Source organism: Culex pipiens, chromosome 1 (assembly GCF_016801865.2).
Source record: "Culex pipiens pallens isolate TS chromosome 1, TS_CPP_V2, whole genome shotgun sequence".
Taxonomy (NCBI): Eukaryota; Metazoa; Arthropoda; class Insecta; order Diptera; family Culicidae; genus Culex; species Culex pipiens.
In genome coordinates this window covers 9,537,517-9,558,926 of record NC_068937.1, presented here as the reverse complement: position 1 = coordinate 9,558,926, position 21,410 = coordinate 9,537,517, and the positions used below count along the sequence as shown (strand labels likewise).

Genomic DNA, 21,410 nt, shown 5'->3' with positions numbered 1-21,410 from the left:
TATTTGCCTTCCAGAAACGCTCCTCCACCAAATCGACTGCCTCGCACAGCACCCTGAAGATCAGCAGTAGCAGCAGCGCCCCTTCAGCAACGTCATCCACCACATCGTCCGCCGCAGCCAGCGCAGCCGCAGCGGCGTTATCAGCAGCCGTCGCAGCCGCCGCCTCGACACCGGCGCCTGCCACCAACGCCAGCAACGCCCCTGCCCCTGCCACCACCGACTACCAGAAGGACGTCGAGCGGTTTCGCGGCCGGATCATCTGCCAGGACAACACGTGCATCATCGACCCGGCGGCCTCTCCTAAGAACGACAACAATTCGAGCTCCTCGAATCCTCGCACACACTCGTTTCGAATTGTCTCGTTCAGCAAGGAGGGCGGAACGACCGCCGGAAGTAGTAGCAATGGAGGGGACAGTGGATCGACGACGTCTTCACCACCGCCGCCACCGGCACTGGACCCGAACTCGACGGCTGGGCCTGAGCAGCAGAGCAGTCCTCAGAATCTGACCACGACCACCAGCACGGGTGGTCTCAAGCCGATTCTGATGTGCTTCAGCTGTAAGCTCAGCTTCGGGACGTGCCGGTCGTTCATCGCTCACGCCAAGATGGAGCACAGCCTGGTGCTGAACGACTACGAGCGGATGCTGCTGGAGAAGAACTACAGCAGCGCCATCATCCAGACTGCGACGGAGAAGCAGTTTTACTTTCTGGTTCCTTTCGAGGAGAAGTCCTCAGCCAACAGCGCCAACAACGGTAGCAACAGTGGAAGCGTTAGCAGTAACGTTAGTATTAAGGAAGAGGAACGGTTTAAGGGAAGCAGTAGCAGTAGCGGTAGTAACGGGGCGCAATTGTCCCCGCAGCAACAACACCAGCAACAACTTCCACCACAATCAGTAGTGCCAGCGCCCGAGAAGAGTCCAAACGCCTTTGACGCAGCCAGTTTCCCGAAGCTCACGCCCAGCAGTATGCTCTACGACATGGACAACAAGCTGCAGGCAAGCTGGAAACTGGCCGCGGAAAAGTACAGCAACGCCATGAACGAGGCCGCAGCCATGGCTGCGGCACAGCAGGAGCAGGAAAAGAACGCAGCCGCGGCCGTGGCGGCCGCAGCCAGTGGGAAACTGCTGACGGATTTCCTCACCCAGCAGAAGATGTTCTCCGCGGCGGAGAACCTGTACAGCAAGCAGAACAAGTTCCTGGAGTTGATGAACTCGACGAATCCGCTGGCTGCGGTCGGAAACGATTCGCAAATGGCCGCCAAGAAGTACAATGCAATGGATCTGTACAAACAGCTGATGGCGGCCAACAACTTCCGGCCGGAACCGTTGGATTTGAAGGAGGAGTTGAAGGGCGGTGGGATTGATCAGCAACAGCCCCAGCAGCAGCAGCAACCGCAGATTAGCGTGAAGAAGCTGGAGACTGATCCGTCGGCAGCGGCTGCGTTCCGGAACGCGAACAGCTTCGCGCCGAACATCTCGACGCGGAACTCGTGCAAGACGCTCAAGTGTCCCCAGTGCAACTGGCACTACAAGTACCAGGAAACGCTGGAGATTCACATGCGCGAGAAGCATCCGGACGGGGAGACGGCTTGCAGTTACTGTTTGGCCGGTCAGCAACATCCGCGGCTGGCGAGGGGAGAGTCCTACACCTGTGGGTACAAGCCGTACCGTTGCGACATTTGTAACTATTCGACCACTACCAAGGGCAACCTGTCGATTCACATGCAGAGCGACAAGCATTTGAACAACATGCAGGATCTCAACGGTATGATGGGAAAGGGTAATCCGGGTTTCTTGAATTTGGCAACCCTGCAGGCTACCGAAGCGAAGGTTAACACGTCTCGCAACCAGTACATGCAAGCGACATCGCCGATGTCGTTGTCCACGAAGATCGGACAGGTTCAGCAACAACAGCAGCAGCAGCAGCAACAGGTACAACAGCCACTTCAACAGGCGAAGGAATCTCCCGGAAGTTACGACCAGCAATCGGGTGGTAAGTCGTTCCTCAAGTGTGACATCTGCAACTACGGAACGAACAGCCCGCGGAACCTCCGGATCCACATGACCAGCGAAAAACATATCAGCAATCTGAACTCGCTCCAGTCTAGCTATGCCCAGCTGAAGAACCTCCAATCCATGCCGGACAACCTGGACTACCTGAGCGCGCTCAGTCTGAACGCCCTCAAAGCCCAAGAGCAGGATCCCTCGTTGAACCGCGTTGAAGACTACAGTGCCAACTCGCTCAAATCCCTCTCAATCCCCTCGTCCCCGTTCGCTCCGATCGACCCAACTACGGCCAGTACCGCCAACAGCGGCGCCCCCACCCCAGAGTCCCTCTTCCTGAACAACCCCTCGCCCTTCTCCGCCGGCAGTGAACCCGATCGCAGCAACGCCGCCGACTTCCACCAGCATCTCCACGCACAGCAGCAGGCGCACCACCACCAGCTGGACGAGGACAAGAACCCACTCCACTTTGAACCCCCGATCCGGGTGTCGCTCGATCCGACCTGCTACTACACCTGTCTGATCTGCACCGACTTCGACACCAACAACCTCGAGGAACTCAAGAAGCACGTCATCAAGGACCGACTCACGTCGAACATTGCAATGGATTCGATCGTGATCTCGGCCGCCACCGGCGAATGCATGCTCTGCTCCTTCCGTTCCTCGTCGGCCGACCTCGAGCGGCACCTCAAAACCGAAACCCACCTCAAACGGCTCGACCTGATGATCCACCTGCTCGAGGGTCGCGAAAAGGCCATCTCCAAGCTCAAATCCTTCACCGGGCCCGACCTCTTCAAGAAGCTCTCCCTCATCTTCCCACTGGCCGCCACGGCAGCCGCAGCCGCCGCCGCGGAGGAAGCGAAATTTCCGTACGAAGAAATGCCAAGCATTAGCGATATTTCGCGTTCGCCGCTAACGCTGCTGCTCGAGCCCAAAACCGAACTCGTCGAACGGGGGGACGGCTACAGCAACGGCGGGCTCGACAGCACCGCCACCGATCCGGACAACGTGCAGATCAAGTGCAACTGCTGCAACTACTACACGACCTCGCTGGAGAAAATCGGCATCCACAGTCTGTCCGAGAAGCACATCTTCCGGCGGATCTGTTTCGACTACCTGCTGCTTATCTCCAGCGAGAAGAACGGCGCCGGCTCGGGCGGTTCGCTCAGTCCGCTGAACTTGCTGAAGGGAGAGGGTGAGTGTTGAGGTCGCCGCAGTTTTCGTTCGAATCCAAAAGCTAACCTCAATTTCATTTTGACAGATAATCGCGCGGGAAGATCTGCCAACGGGCAACAGCTGCAGCTGACGTGCGTGCCGTGCGGGTTCAAGACGGACCACATCTACTACATGATCCACCACCTGAAGAAGAGCTGCAAGGTCGAGCAGAACATCAACCTGCTCGGGCTGAGGAACATCTTCAAGCTGACTCCGAAGGGTGAGTACCGGCAAACGAAGAGGTTGTGAATTTGTTCGTACCTTTTCTGAATAAATTTCATGGAATCATCAATCAATTGGTTTGTGATTTAAAATCATGACATTTTAGCAAACTCAATTTTTCAAATTTGATATCTTAAAATTGTTCGATCTGCTAAAATTCAAAAATTACCACATAAACCAAACTTACAAAAATTACCGAAATGTCAGAAATTACCGATATTACCGAAATGTCAGAAATGACCGAAATGTCTACAATGACCAAATTACCAAAATTACCAAAATTATCAAAATTTTCAAAATTATCGAAATTATCAAAATTATCAAAATTATCAAAATTATCAAATTTATCAAAATTATCAAGATTATCAAAATTATCAAAATTATCAAAATTATCCAAATTATCAAAATTATCCAAATTATCAAAATTATCAAAATTATCAAAATTATCAAAATTATCAAAATTATCAAAATTATCAAAATTATCAAAATTATCAAAATTATCAAAATTATCAAAATTATCAAAATTATCAAAATTATCAAAATTATCAAAATTATCAAAATTATCAAAATTATCAAAATTATCAAAATTATCAAAATTATCAAAATTATCAAAATTATCAAAATTATCAAAATTATCAAAATTATCAAAATTATCAAAATTATCAAAATTATCAAAATTATCAAAATTATCAAAATGATCAAAATTAACAAAATTATCAAAATTAACAAAATTATCAAAATTATCAAAATTATCAAAATTATCAAAATTATCAAAATTATCAAAATTATCAAAATTATCAAAATTATCAAAATTATCAAAATTATCAAAATTATCAAAATTATCAAAATTATCAAAATTATCAAAATTATCAAAATTATCAAAACTATCAAAATTAAGAAAATTATCAAAATTAACAAAATTATCAAAATTATCAAAATCATCAAAATTATCACAATTATCAAAATTATCAAAATTATCAAAATTATCAAAATTAACAAAATTATCAAAATTATCAAAATTATCAAAATTATCAAAATTATCAAAATTATCAAAATTATCAAAATTATCAAAATTAACAAAATTATCAAAATTATCAAAATTATCAAAATTATCAAAATTATCAAAATTATCAAGATTATCAAAATTATCAAAATGATCAAAATGATCAACAAAATGATCAAAATGATCAAAATTAACAAAATTATCAAAATTAACAAAATTATCAAGATTATCAAAATTATCAAAATGATCAAAATGATCAAAATGATCAAAATTAACAAAATTATCAAAATTAACAAAATTATCAAAATTATCAAAATTATCAAAATTATCAAAATTATCAAAATTATCAAAATTATCAAAATTATCAAAATTATCAAAATTATCAAAATTATCAAAATTATCAAAACTATCAAAATTAAGAAAATTATCAAAATTAACAAAATTATCAAAATTATCAAAATTATCAAAATTATCACAATTATCAAAATTATCAAAATTATCAAAATTATCAAAATTATCAAAATTATCAAAATTATCAAAATTATCAAAATTATCAAAATTATCAAAATTAACAAAATTATCAAAATTATCAAAATTATCAAAATTATCAAAATTATCAATATTATCAAAATTATCAAAATGATCAAAATGATCAAAATGATCAAAATGATCAAAATTAACAAAATTATCAAAATTAACAAAATTATCAAAATTATCAAAATTATCAAAATTATCAAAATTATCAAAATTATCAAAATTATCAAAATTATCAAAATTATCAAAATTATCAAAATTATCAAAATTATCAAAATTATCAAGATTATCAAAATTATCAAAATGATCAAAATGATCAAAATGATCAAAATTATCAAAATTAACAAAATTATCAAAATTATCAAAATGATCAAAATGATCAAAATGATCAAAATTATCAAAATTATCAAAATTATCAAAATTATCAAAATTATCAAAATTATCAAAATTATCAAAATTATCAAAATTATCAAAATTATCAAAATTATCAAAATTATCAAAATTATCAAAATTATCAAAATTATCAAAACTATCAAAATTAAGAAAATTATCAAAATTAACAAAATTATCAAAATTATCAAAATTATCAAAATTATCAAAATTATCACAATTATCAAAATTATCAAAATTTTCAAAATTATCAAAATTATCAAAATTATCAAAATTATCAAAATTATCAAAATTATCAAAATTATCAAAATTATCAAATTATCAAAATTATCAAAATTATCAAAATTATCAAGATTATCAAAATTATCAAAATGATCAAAATGATCAAAATGATCAAAATGATCAAAATTAACAAAATTATCAAAATTAACAAAATTATCAAAATTATCAAAATTATCAAAATTATCAAAATTATCAAAATTATCAAAATTATCAAAATTATCAAAATTATCAAAATTATCAAAATTATCAAGATTATCAAAATTAGCAAAATTATCAAAATTATCAAAATTGTCAAAATTATCAAAACTATCACAGTTATCAAAATTATCAAAATTATCAAAATTATCAAAATTATCAAAATTATCAAAATTATCAAAATTATCAAAATTATCAAAATTATCAAAATTATCAAAATTATCAAAATTATCAAAATTATCAAAATTATCACAGTTATCAAAATTATCAAAATTATCAAAATTATCAAAATTATCAAAATTATCAATATTATCAAAATTATCAAAAAGGCCAGAACGGTCAAAACGACCAAAACGACCAAACGATCAAAATGGCCAAAACGACCAAAACGACCAAACGACCAAAATGGCCAAAACGACCAAAATTACCAAAGTGACTAAAATTACCAAAATGACCAAAACGATCGAAACGACCAAAACGACCATAACGACCAAAATGACGAAAATGGCCAAAATGACCAAAACGACCAAAACGACCAAAATGGCCAAAATGACCAAAATGATCAAAACGACCAAAATGACCAAAACGACCAAAATGATCTAAATAGCCAAAACAGCCAAAATGATCAAAATGGCCAGAACGGTCAAAACGACCAAAATGACCAAAACGATCAAAATGGCCAAAACGACCAAAACTATCAAAACGGCCAAAACGACCAAAACGATCAAAACGACCAAAATGACCAATATGACCAAAATGACCAAAATGACCAAAATGACTCAAATGACCAAAATTACGAAAATGGCCAAAATGACCAAAACGATCAAAACGGCCAAAACGACCAAAATAACCAAAATGACCAAAACGACCAAAACGATCAAAACGGCCAAAACGACCAAAACGATCAAAACGACCAAAATGGCCAAAACGACCAAAACAACCGAAACGGCCAAAACGACCAAATTGACCAAAATGATCAAAATGAACAAAATGACCAAAACGTTCAAAACGACCAAAACGACCAAATGGCCAAAACGACCAAAATACCAAAATGGCCAAAACGACCAAAACGACCAAAATAACCAAAGTGACTAAAATGACCAAAATGACCAAAACGATCAAAATGACCGAAATGACCAAAATTACGAAAATGGCCTAAATGACCAAAACGATCCAAACGGTCAAAACGACCAAAACGATCAAAACGACCAAAACGACCAAAACGACCAAAATGGCCAAAATGACCAAAATGATCAAAACGACCAAAATGACCAAAACGACCAAAATGATCTAAATAGCCAAAACAGCCAAAATGATCAAAATGGCCAGAACGGTCAAAACGACCAAAATGACCAAAACGATCAAAATGGCCAAAACGACCAAAACTATCAAAACGGCCAAAACGACCAAAACGATCAAAACGACCAAAATGACCAATATGACCAAAATGACCAAAATGACCAAAATGACTCAAATGACCAAAATTACGAAAATGGCCAAAATGACCAAAACGATCAAAACGGCCAAAACGACCAAAATAACCAAAATGACCAAAACGACCAAAACGATCAAAACGGCCAAAACGACCAAAACGATCAAAACGACCAAAATGGCCAAAACGACCAAAACAACCGAAACGGCCAAAACGACCAAATTGACCAAAATGATCATAATGAACAAAATGACCAAAACGTTCAAAACGACCAAAACGACCAAATGGCCAAAACGACCAAAATACCAAAATGGCCAAAACGACCAAAACGACCAAAATAACCAAAGTGACTAAAATGACCAAAATGACCAAAACGATCAAAATGACCGAAATGACCAAAATTACGAAAATGGCCTAAATGACCAAAACGATCCAAACGGTCAAAACGACCAAAACGATCAAAACGACCAAAACGACCAAAACGACCAAAATGGCCAAAATGACCAAAATGATCAAAACGACCAAAATGACCAAAACGACCAAAATGATCTATAGCCAAAACAGCCAAAATGATCAAAATGGCCAGAACGGTCAAAACGACCAAAATGACCAAAACGATCAAAATGGCCAAAACGACCAAAACTATCAAAACGGCCAAAACGATCAAAACGACCAAAATGACCAATATGACCAAAATGACCAAAATGACCAAAATGACTCAAATGACCAAAATTACGAAAATGGCCAAAATGACCAAAACGATCAAAACGGCCAAAACGACCAAAATAACCAAAATGACCAAAACGACCAAAACGATCAAAACGACCAAAACAACCGAAACGGCCAAAACGACCAAATTGACCAAAATGATCAAAATGGCCAAAATGGCCAAAATGACCAAAATGTTCAAAACGACCAAAACGACCAAAACGATCAAAATGACCAAAATGACCGAAATGACTTAAATTACCAAAATGACCAAAATGATCAAAATGACCAAATAAACCAAAATGACCAAAATGACAAAAATGACAAAAATGACCAAAATTACCAAAATGACCAAAACGACCAAAACGATCAAAACGACCAAAATGGCCAAAACGACCAAAACGACAAAAAGGACAAAAATGACAAAAATTACAAAAATGATAAAAATGACAAAAATGACCAAAATTACCAAAATGACCAAAACGACCAAAATGACAAAAAATGACAAAAATGACAAAAATGACAAAAATGATAAAAATGACCTAAATGACAAAAATGATAAAATGACAAAAATGACCAAAATGACCAAAATGACCAAAATTACCAAAATGACCAAAACGACCAAAACGATCAAAATAACCAAAATGACCAAAATGACCAAAACGACCAAAACGACCAAAATGGCCAAAACGACCAAAACGACAAAAAGGACAAAAATGACAAAAATTACAAAAATGATAAAAATGACAAAAATGACCAAAATTACCAAAATGACCAAAACGACCAAAATGACAAAAAATGACAAAAATGACAAAAATGATAAAAATGACCTAAATGACAAAAATGATAAAATGACAAAAATGACCAAAATGACCAAAATGACCAAAATTACCAAAATGACCAAAACGACCAAAACGATCAAAATAACCAAAATGACCAAAATGACCAAAACGACCAAAACGACCAAAATGGCCAAAACGACCAAAACGACAAAAAGGACAAAAATGACAAAAATTGCAAAAATGATAAATATGACAAAAATGACCAAAATTACCAAAATGACCAAAACGACCAAAATGACAAAAAATGACAAAAATGACAAAAATGATAAAAATGACCTAAATGACCAATATGACCAAAATGACCAAAATGACCAAAACGACCAAAACAACCAAAATGGCCAAAATGGCCAAAACGACCAAAATGACAAAAATGACAAAAATGATAAAATGACAAAAATGACCAAAATGACCAAAATGACCAAAATTACGAATATGGCTGAAATGACCAAAATTACCAAAACGATCCAAACAACCAAAACGATCAAAATGACCAAAATGATCAAAATTACCGAAATGACCAAAATGACAAAAATGACAAAAATGTCGAAATGACAAAAATGACCAAAACGATCAAAACGACCAAATCGACCAAAACGACCAAAACGACCAAAATGACCAAAACGACCAGAACGATCAAAACGACCAAAATGACCAAAACGACCAAAATGGCCAAAACGACAAAAACGACCAAAACGACCAAAATGACCAAAATGACAAAAATTACCAAAACGATCAAAACGACCAAATCGACCAAAACGACCAAAACGACCAAAATGACCAAAATGACCAAAATGACAAAAATGACCAAAACGACCAAATCGGTCTAAAAGGCCAAAACGACCAAAAAGACCAAAACGACCAAATCGACCAAAACGACCAAAACGACCAAAATGACCTAAATGACCAAAATGACCAAAATGACCAAAATGACCAAAACGACCAAAACGGCCAACATGATCAAAGCGACCAAAACGCTAAAACGACCAAAACGACCAAACTGATCAAAATGGCCGAAACGACCAAAACGACCAAAATTACCAAAACGGCCTAAACGACCAAAACGACCAAAATTACGAATATGGCTGAAATGACCAAAATTACCAAAACGATCCAAACAACCAAAACGATCAAAATGACCAAAATGATCAAAATTACCGAAATGACCAAAATGACAAAAATGACAAAAATGTCGAAATGACAAAAATGACAAAAATTACCAAAACGACCAAAATGCCCAAAATGACCAAAACGACCAAAACGACCAAAACGACCAAATTGACCAAAACGACCAAAACGACCAAAATGACCTAAATGACCAAAATGATCAAAATGACCAAATAAACCAAAATGACAAAAATGACAAAAATGACAAAAAATGACCTAAATGACCAAGATGCCCAAAATGACCAAAACGACCAAAACGATCAAAATAACCAAAATGACCAAAATGACCAAAACGACCAAAACGACCAAAATGACCAAAATGACCAAAATGACCAAAATGACCAAAACGACCAAAATGACAAAAATGACAAAAATGACAAAAATGACCAAAATGATAAAATGACAAAAATTATCAAAACGACCAAAATGACCAAAATGACCAAAATGTCCAAAATGACTAAAATTACCAAAATGGCCAAAACGACCAAAACGACTAAAACGACCAAAACGACCAAAGCATCAAAATGACCAAAATGACCGAAATGACTAAAATTACCGAAATGACCAAAATAACCAATATGTCCATAATGACCAAAATGGCGAAATGATCAAAATGATCAAAATGACCTAAATGACCAAAATGACCAAAATGATCAAAATGACCAAAATGATCAAAATGACCAAAATGATTAAAATGACCAAAATGATTAAAATGACCAAAATGACCAAAATGATCAAAATGACCAAAATGACCAAAACGACCAAATGACCAAACGGCCAAAATGACCATAATGGCCAAAATGACCAAAGTGACCAAAATGGCCAAAATGACCAAAATGACCAAAATGACTAAAATTACCAAAATGATCAAAATAACCAATATGTCCAAAATGATCATAATGACCAAAATGGCGAAATGATCAAAATGATCAAAATGACCTAAATGACCAAAATGACCAAAATGATCAAAATGACCAAAATGATCAAAATGACCAAAATGATTAAAATGACCAAAATGATTAAAATGACCAAAATGACCAAAATGACCAAAATGACCAAAATGATCAAAATGACCAAAATGATTAAAATGACCAAAATGATTAAAATGACGAAATGATCAAAATGATCAAAATGACCTAAATGACCAAAATGACCAAAATGACCAAAATGATCAAAATGACCAAAATGATCAAAATGACCAAAATGATTAAAATGACCAAAATGATTAAAATGACCAAAATGACCAAAATGATCAAAATGACCAAAACGACCAAAATGACCAAAACGACCAAATGACCAAACGGCCAAAATGACCATAATGACCAAAACGGCCAAAATGACCAAAATGACCAAAATGACTAAAATTACCAAAATGATCAAAATAACCAATATGTCCAAAATGATCATAATGACCAAAATGACGAAATGATCAAAATGATCAAAATGACCTAAATGACCAAAATGACTGAAATGACCAAAATGACTGAATTGACCAAACTGATCTAAATGACCAAAATGATCAAAATGATCAAAATGACTAAAATTACCAAAATGATCAAAATGATCAAAATGACCAAAATTACCAAAATCACCAAAATCACCAAAATTACCAAAATTATCAAAATGACGAAAACTACCAAAATAACAAAATGGCCAAAATGACCAAAGTGGCCGAAATGACCAAAATGACTCAAATGACCAAAGTGACAAAAGTGACCCAGTAACTAAAATGGTTTGTGATGCATCTTCTCAAGTTTTCTCGATTTTTAGTTATAGAAGTTTAGCATTCTTTTCAAGATTTTTTATAACAAAAAAACTGGTTTGTCAACATTTTTATCAAAGTTTCAAATCGTTCATGAATTTTCTGGCAACAACTGCCAGCATTTAGTCGTCACCCAAACCTTTTTATGCTATCCCTGCGCGTAATTTCGCAGCACCCTTCGCTGCTATCTGGCAGCCATTTTCATTCAGTTCAATGCTAATACATTCATGCTTGCAGTACAATATGCTCTCCCTTTGCCTCCTCTCTCTCTCTCTCTCTCCGCACTGCCAGCATACTCTCCGCTCACCGCTCTTCAACCCCCTCTGTCCGGATCCCGATCATCATATTCGTCATCGTTATTGTGTCTTCTTCATAATTTCATTTCATTTCTCTTCTCCTCTTCTTCTTCTTTTCCCTTTGCCTGCCTTATGGTCTCGCCTCTTCTATCCAGTTCCCATTCAAATAGTTCTCTTCTGCCTCTTCGTTTCGACGAGCAAGCCAACAACGCACATTCCAGCTCCTTTTGTTTACTTTTGTAGCAAAAGCCCGAGCCGAGGGCCCTCTTTTTCGGTTCGTTCGTTCGTCAGTTCGTCTGTTAATTCGGTTTTTAGGATGATGGGTTCGAACGGGCTTGCACCTCCGGCAGGCGTTTAGTTACCAGCAACATTTAGGATAGTCAAGAGAGAGAGATAAAAAACGAATTCAAGGTTTTGCTTCGTTTTTTTGTTTGAGGAGTAAAAGTTATCAAAATTCAAATAATTCTGGATGACACGACTGGATTACGAGGCGCTAAGTGAGTTAAAAGTGGATACATGTTAAGTTTTAACTTAAATCTAGTGAAACACATTTTCTAAAGAAAAAATCTTCAACAATTGTCGAAAAAATTCCACGCAATTGAAGCACCCCTTCGTAACGAGCCACATCCGATTCAATAATTGTGGATGATTCGAGTTTTTAAAAAAGAAAATGGAGAACGAATTCACACCCTTGGCGCGCGCACACACAAACTCATCAGCGCACGCACACACACTCAGTTACACACACCGCCAATGAGTCACGGGAAATTGGAAATTAATCGAATTTAAGCCCGCGATTTTGCGCGCCACCCTTTTCTTTAATTGCAAACGGCGGTTTTTTCGAACCGGTTTCCGTTTCAAAAGGGCAACAAGTAGGCTGATTCATCGTGAGTGAGAGAGTGAAAATCACGTGGAGCCTGTGCCCACCCCTCGATCGCAGCAGCCTGCTCAGAAGAGAGAGAAAGTGGGGAGCACGCGCGGTGGCTTTTGTTTTTGTTTTGGCGCTTCTTTTGTTTTAGTGCGCGCGGTTCTCTCGCGAGCGAAAGGAGGGAAGAGATTAATTTTAAGGGTTGCTGCGACGACGACGACGACGACGCGCGTCGATTGGGTGGCGTCGCGTGCTGGGAGATTTGGATGAGAGGGGAGAGATTTGGCGAAGGAAGATACGTTTTAAATGTTTTTAGAAATTATTATTTTTTATGATGTCGATGAGTAGTTTAAGGATATGTATTTATAAAAAAACTGTTCACAAGTATTCAGGTGGCATCATATTTCGTCATCAACTTAGAAGATCTGGTCACCAAACTATAGCCACTTAAGTGATATTTATGTATCTGTAAACTTGATTAAACTCTTGTTCGATTCCATCTCTCGAACCGTCGTTGTTAATATTTTTGAACGACTTTTTGAAAGAGCCAAAAACAATTCAATAAAACTACTTTTTAAGGTGTGATTAAGCCATTTTACCAAAAAAAATAAAAAAATAATGGAATCCATAATAAATTTTCACCTGTTGTTTTTGGCTCCAGGTCAAAATTAAAAAAAAAACTAGCCAAGTGCCGAAAAAATCAGGACAAATCTGGCTAAGGAATTTTACCAAAATTTATTCAAAATTAGAGGTGGGCAAAACCGCTCTTTTTTAGGAGCCACTCATTTTTGTTCGCTCATTAAAAAGAGCCGCTCTTTTGAACGGATCTTTCGCGCTTTTTCAAAATTTGGATGAAAAGGTTTTTTTTAAAGAACTGGACTTTTTTAAATTATTTCATAAAAAAATTAAAACTGAAAGCGAGAAGATGCCCTGGAAAATCAAAGGTCTTGGTGGTCTCTATGTCAAGATTTTTACTCAAACCAAAACAGTAATTGAATGGCATCGAAACTTAAATCTAAGATGCTGGAAAAATTGCTGTTATTATTAAAAATGTGTTTATTTCTGCAAGAATTGAACTAATGCTGATATTTTATTTGTAGAAAGTATTCTGAAAATGTTTTCTACATTCTGATTTATTCGATAAAGTTTCAATCGGACAAAAGGATTATTTTTTTCCAAAATCTCTAAACTATTTAGTAGATTTTTGGTAATATTTGACAAATGATGCAATTTGAAATGCTCAAATTTGTATTCCGGTAATACTTTAATGTACAATCAATTATGGAGTTGTTTTTGAAAAGGCCTATAAAAATATAAAAAGACAATAGCTTATTGGTCCTTTAAAAAAAACTATGGAATTGTACAATAAAAAGTTTTTTTCGGTCCATTACTTTTGGGATTAATTTTTATAAGCATTGAAATACTTGAAATTACATTTTAAATTCCCAAAAACAAATTTAATACTACATTTTTTTTAATTCTATAAATCATACTTATTACAAAATCATGCCATCTTGAAACGGTTCATTCAAAAGACCGGAGTTAATAAAAGAACCGCGGTTCTGGTTCTGGAGTTGCTTTTTTAATCTTTAATTCTAATACAACAGAAAATAGTTTAATTCGTACCATATAAATGTAATTCAAAAGCTCAAAAAGATCCTTGAAATGGCTTTTTAATCCATTCAGGGTGTTTTCTAAATCTGCAATTTTTTTAAAAAGTCAAGGTAATTATTAGAATCTTTATGATAAACGTTCAGAAAACTTGTCAAATTATGTATTTTATATGTCATTTACTTATCGCAATGTGCAAAATTAGACAAGAATCAATTTTGTTATAGGTTGCAAATTGCTAAACATTTTGAAAGCTTGGTTTTAGTTAAGTTTTTGTATATTTGGGATTTTTTTAATAATTAAAATAATAAAACCTTATTAAATTATAATATTATCAAGAATCAATAAATTATTACATTTTTGTAGCTGATACAATCGAAATTTTAGCAGTTTGTTGATTGTTTTAAGAGGGTTTTATTGGATGTTTATGAAAAAATATCCTCAAACAAGCATTAACCAGCTGCATGGATACAAAACATGTTTTAAAATCCAAAATAGACTACATATTACTGTTGTAAGCTTGTAAATTTCTTCATGAAATATTACGTCCTTTAAAGCATTGGAAAGCTGAGAAAATTTCCTATTAGACACTTTTGAAAGAAGCCTTGACTATTTTTTTCCTAAAGGTTGCTCAGAAAACACACCGTGCTCTTTTAATAAATTAATCAAAAATCAATATTTTCAACCATTTTTAAAACTTTGAAAAAGTTTGTGAAGAAAAATTATTATTATTTTATAAAGTTTAGAGTTTGTTGGTTTGAATTACTTTAATGTGACTTTGCCAATGTTTTGAGATAATGTCATTTTTTGGCGCCAATGGCCTTTTTTTTTGTCTTAGATTCCCTATATTCACTGTCAAAATCAATATGTATGCTTTAATCTTTGTAATGGGCCCGATTTTTAAAAAGGAATTGATAAAATCAAAAAATTAACAAAAACACACAATTAAAATATAAAATGTGGAAAAATGTAAAAAATCATCACAACCCTAATGATATCAGAACATATCTTAACCAGTTAAATACAACTAGAAATTCAGCAAATCACCACGAAAACTGAAAGTTGCGTCTTTCAATTACGAAAATTTTGGTACCCAGACATGCATAGGTCTGAAATTTTAAAGTTATCGCAGTTTTAGTGAAAAAAGTTGATTTTTTGCCGATTTCGTCATTTTCCGGTTTTTGCGCGCGGCGCGTCGGTAAACACGGATTTTATTTTCAAAAAATCATATCTCGGAATCCTGTAAATGAACTCTTCCCATTTTTTAGTATGTTACGTAAAAATCCGTTAAAAATATTTCCAGACATATACTCTTTTGTCCAGGCACCGTCAAAATGGCATTTTAATGTTACATACGCCCTTTTCATATGTTATCCTAGATTTTTGAAATTTCTTATTATCTTCTTATTATTTTTAAAAGGCTGACTTATCACCTTTCATTTGCGTATAAGACAATTGAAATCGGTTGAAATGGCGATGAGTTATGATTTTTCGAAAAAAGTGTTTTTTGCGAAAATCGACGAAAATGGCAATTTTTCAGACCACCCTAACACGGCGTAGGTCACCCTAAAGGCCAAACAAAAAATATGGGTCTAATTATTTCAGCCAGGGAACCCCCAGACAAAATTTGAGCCCGATCCGAGCACTTTTGTTTTTTCCATGCTGTTTGCGTGGGGAATTGGATACTAAAGCCCTATGTCAATTGGGTCCTAAAATGAAGCTTAGATTGCTGATATTATTGTTTACAGCGATAAAGCTTATTTTTCTGATATAATGACCCTTTGTACGACCACAAAGAGTTTAAAATGGATTTTTAAATCAATTTTGAAAAATTAACCTCGCGACAAAAAAGTTCCTACTTGACAGCTTGTTCCAAGGGGACCATAGCAAACTGAAATGAAACATCATGTCTGCAAATGTCATTTTGCTTTTCGAGTTCTACAAGCATGTTGCATTGAGGTCAGAATAAACTTCAAAATGAACTGTTCGTAAACCGTTGCTAGATTTGGCATTTGTGTTACACAGCCATGTTGAACAATGGTTTTTTGGTCAAAATGTGAACAATAGACCAAATTTTTTGACACTTGTTCAATAATTAACGAATAAAAACACTTATGCAGCAATTGTTGAACAACAAAATAAGGAGCGATGTTTTTCTTGCTACTTGGGAGTTGATCCATCGAAAAAATGTTGTCTTGTCATTATTTTTTTGCATAAAAATGAAAAAAAAAGTGATCAGAAATGGTTTTTGATCGTGTTTTTTACCGTTGTACATAAAAATTGACAAAGGGCTTTAGTACCCAATTATGTACAACAATGACAAAAAACACGATTAAACCATTTCTGATCACTTTTTTTCATTTTAATGCAAAAAAAAAAATATTGACAAGACAACATTTTTTCGATGGATCAACTTAATTCCCTTGGAACGAGCTGTCAAATAGGACCTTTTCTGTCAAGAAGGGCCGCGAAGTTAATTTTCAAAAATTGAATTAAAAATCAATTTTAAATCCTTTAAGGTCGTTCGAAGGGTCATTGTTCTCAGAAAAATAAGCTTTTTCTTTGTGAACAATAATATCACAAATTTAGGCTTAATTTTAGGACCCAATAGCTGAATTTTAAAATTCCGAGAAGATAAACATAAAACTAGATTTTTTATTCCTCTGGAAAATTGACAGCATAGGGTAACGGTGCACTAGACTTAGATAATGTAACTTTAGTTGATTTATACGAAAATACATTCTTGTAATCATGAACAGCTTTCATGAGTGAGTTTGGGAATCAAAAAAAAAGTTCATGAGGGAACAGATTTGATTTTTCTGGTTATCAATAGATATTTTAAGTTCTTCGACAAACTTAAATAATTTTCAATATGCTAACAGAAATCGAACTTTTTTTTTCGTCAGGCGCCGATTCCCAAGATGCAATGGACTCGGCATCGGCGGCCATCGGAGACAACAACCACGGCACCGGTTCCGCCGTCAGTGCGCTGTGCAGCATCCTGCAGGAGAAGAAACCCTGGAACGGGGAGAACTGCAACGGCAACAGGAATAATAACAATAACAACAACAACAATGGCAGTGGAAACAGCTCGGCGGGTGGTGGATCCGGTGGAACCGGTGCCGACGGCGGAGCGGGCTGCAAGGATCGCTGCCTGGTGTGCAGCGTGTGCAACAACTTCTCGTCGAAGAAGATCAACGTGATGCAGCACCTGCTGGCGAACCACAACGTCGGCAACGAGCTGCTGGCGCAGGACTTTCCCAACCTGAACGTGCCGTCGTCGGCGATCCAGAAGAAACCGTTCGACTACCTGCGGACGCTGACGGAGGCGCGCAGTGCCCAGAACCTGCGACTGATCGAGAAGGTCACCTTCATGAACGACACGTTCGCTCTGAAGGAGAACTGCAACGATCTGAAGCACGGGAATTTGGCGGAGATTCTGGAGAGCGTGATTGGGGGTGGGAAGGGCGGCGATGGGGAGGTGGGGGATGGGGGGAAGTTGGAGAAGAACCAGGTGCAGACGGTTTCGTGTCCGCTGTGCCCGGAGACGTTCCTGGATCAGGTGAACGTGGAGACGCACGTAATTCGCGTGCACAACATCAAGATGGAAGGCTTGAACCGACTGCTGAAGCTGGTTGATACCTCGCAATTTCTTAAGACCACCAAACAACAGCAGCTTGGCAGTCCGGACAAGTCACCGCCGGCGAAGAAGGAAGGCTCGCCCTCGCCCGAGATCAAATGTTCCTTCTGTAAGGTTTGCTTCGACTCGATGGTAGACCTGAAGATACACTGCAACGAAAGCAATCACTTCAAACGTAACGCCGAATCGGAGGATCTCGCGTGCTTCCTGAACGACTGCAAGGACGCATTCGACAACCTCACCGATTTGCACCAGCACTTTAAGGCGAACCACCTGAACTTCCTGATCTCGGAGAACCACACGTACAAGTACCGCTGCAAGCTGTGCCCGTTCGCGTTCAAGACGCACGAGAAGCTGAACCGGCATCTGTTTTACCACTCGCTGCGGGAGTCGACCAAGTGCTTCTACTGCGATGCCCACTTCAAGAACATCAACTCGCTGACGGCTCACATCACGGAGAAGCACCCGCAAGAGTCGCAAGCGCAAAAGGGCGAAGCGAACCCGCAGGACGCCAGCTCGATACTGTTCTTTAAGGATTTGAAGCGCAAGATGATGAACAGCGGAAGCAACAACAAGAACGGCATGAGTCCCAAGTCGGATCGTAGCCAGACGCGGGACAGCGCCGACGAGGATCGGCTGAGTGAAAAGTCCATGAGCAGCAAGAGCAGCCTCTACTACGACAAGAGTCTGGACGGTTCGATGGACGGGGGTGGGAAGTTCTCGTGCAGCGACTGTCGGTTCAGCTTTACCGACTCGGCAGCGCTGGAACGACACGCAACTACGGTGTTCCACATGCCGAAGGAGAAGGACTGCAAGGGGGTGGGTGGTGGAGGTGGTGGGGGAGGGACGGATGGAATCGGTGGTCTCGCCAACAAGCAGCAGCTGTTCTACGACATCAAGTCGGAGAAGTTTACGAATCCGAATCGGCCGTTCAAGTGTACGATCTGCATGGAGAGCTTCACGCAGAAGAACATCCTGCTGGTGCACTACAACAGCGTCTCGCATCTGAACAAGCTGAAGAAGGTCAAGTCGGAGAAGCAGCCGCCGTTCCCGTTCTCGTTCGACGGAGGAGATGCGTGCGAGCACGGGGAGAAGCAAGACTTTAAGAACTTTGGCTTGCCAATGTTCGGGGAAGGGGGAGTGGGAGGAGTAGGGGAGAAGCGGAAAGACCTGGACGAGAAAGAGACTGCCCGGAAGAAGTTCAAGTGTGACATCTGCAACGTAGCGTACACCCAGGGAAGCACGCTGGACATCCACATGAGAAGCGTGCTGCATCAGACGCGAGCTTGTCGACTGCAGGAGCGGAGCATGTTTGGGAACGTTGGAGGGGTTGTTGGGGAGAAGAAGCCGTCGGACTTTCCGCTCATCAAAACGATACCGGAAAGTCACGAGTCGCCAAACTTTATCGACGATACTCCGATGCGTAAGATCAAATCTCCAGCGGAGCAGCAGCCGCAGATGCCACCGCAGCAACAACAGCAACAGTCGCCTCAACAACCGGTTCAGCTTCCGCAGCAACCACCGCCGATGCTGAACCCGATGCTGGGAGCACTTGGGATGGGAGCGGCTCAGCTTGGAGGCATCGACAAGCCGGAAATCGTCCTGTGCGAGTGCTGCTTCCAGGTGTTCCCGAACAAGGCAACGCTGGAAAATCATCTGGAACTCAGTCCAGAGTGTTTTGCGCTGAAAAAAAAGATGCTGGAGAGCAACGCCATGCCGGAGACCTTTGCCGACAACTTCCAGCAGCAAGCGCTGAACGAACTCGCCAAGGTGAACGCTATGCCAGGGTTCGACCTTAATCCGGAAGCCCTCCTCGGGAAGACCCCATTCCCGATGGATCCGACAGCGAACCTGATGGCGGATCCCAACTTCCTGAAAAACGCCTCGCTACTCCAGTTTGCGACCGACCCGAACAACAAACTCGGTCCGAACGCCCTCAACGTACTGAACTTTATGCACTTCCACCACCTGATGTCGCTGAGCTACTTGAACCTCGCACCGCAGCTCAACTTTGGCGGAGTTCCGCCCAAAGGTCAAGACATCAACGCCAAAACCGACCTGGAGAAGATCATCCCGGTGGACAAGACCAAACTGCCCCAGGTCAACCTGCCGCAGAATCTCAACGGCAAGTCTCCGCTCGATCTGAACATGATGCAGCACGCAATGGACGGCAAAATGCTGCCCCAACCGCCGCAACAACAGCCGTGCACCCAGAAACGCGCCCGAACTCGCATCACCGACGATCAGCTGCGCATTCTGCGGTCCCACTTTGACATCAACAACTCGCCAAGTGAGGAAAGCATCCAGGAGATGTCGCTGAAGGCGAACCTCCCGCCGAAGGTGGTCAAGCACTGGTTCCGGAACACGCTGTTCAAGGAACGTCAACGCTCCAAGGACAGTCCGTACAACTTTAGCATTCCGCCGTCCACGAAGCTGAACGTCGAGGAGTACGAGCGCACCGGCGAGACCAAGGTGACCGACCTGGACGCGTCGTTCAAATCGAACGACTCGCAGGAAACCTCGCAGAACTCGGCCGATTTGAAGATGAACGAGATGAAGCAGAATTTTAGCAAGTCGTTGATCGAATCCTTGTCCAAGCACCAGGCTAGCCAGGAGCTGGGAAACTTTCAACTAAATAAGAATCTCTTCCCGGACAACTTCAACGCCGACTTCCAGGTCCAGCACGAGCAGGCCCAGTCCCAGCTGCAGGCCAACGTGGCAAGCTTCTTCCAGCAGCAGGCTTCCGATCTCAGCAAGGAACTCATGTCGAACAAGAAGAAAAAGATCAAGTCCGAATCGTCGAACGAGTCGCCGATTCCGGCCGATCTGCAGATCGATTCGACCACCTCGAGTCCGCTGCCGATGCGGCCGCCGAGTGCGATCTCGCTGAAGAAGCACATGGAGAGCAACCGTCAGCTGGGTGGAACTCCGGGCCTGCTGGACGACATGAAGATTCCGAGTCCGATCGATAGTCCGGTCATTTCACCGCCCGGCTCGATCACCGGTGGAATGATCTCGCAGATGGGCGGCCAGAACCAGTCGATCACGTGTTCCAACGGCAAGCGGGCGAACCGGACGCGCTTCACCGACTACCAGATCAAGGTGCTGCAGGAGTTCTTCGAGAACAACTCGTACCCAAAGGACAGCGATCTGGAGTATCTGAGCAAGCTGCTGATGCTCTCGCCCAGAGTGATCGTCGTCTGGTTCCAGGTGAGTACGCTAGTGGCCACCAGCTGTCGCTAG

The 21,410-nt window shown here is 39.6% G+C and overlaps 1 protein-coding gene across 2 annotated transcripts in view; it reads left to right on the top strand.

Moving 5' to 3' along the window:
* Positions 1-21,410, top strand: part of LOC120413275 (zinc finger protein 2) — a 36,146-nt gene that overhangs the window by 13,769 nt on the left and 967 nt on the right. For both annotated transcript variants that reach the window (XM_039574005.2, XM_039574004.2), the window contains exons 3-5: positions 15-3,198; positions 3,265-3,438; positions 17,434-21,377. In XM_039574005.2, the coding sequence (XP_039429939.1) occupies positions 15-3,198; positions 3,265-3,438; positions 17,434-21,377 (7,302 nt within the window). The remainder of the gene's footprint in view (positions 1-14; positions 3,199-3,264; positions 3,439-17,433; positions 21,378-21,410) is intronic.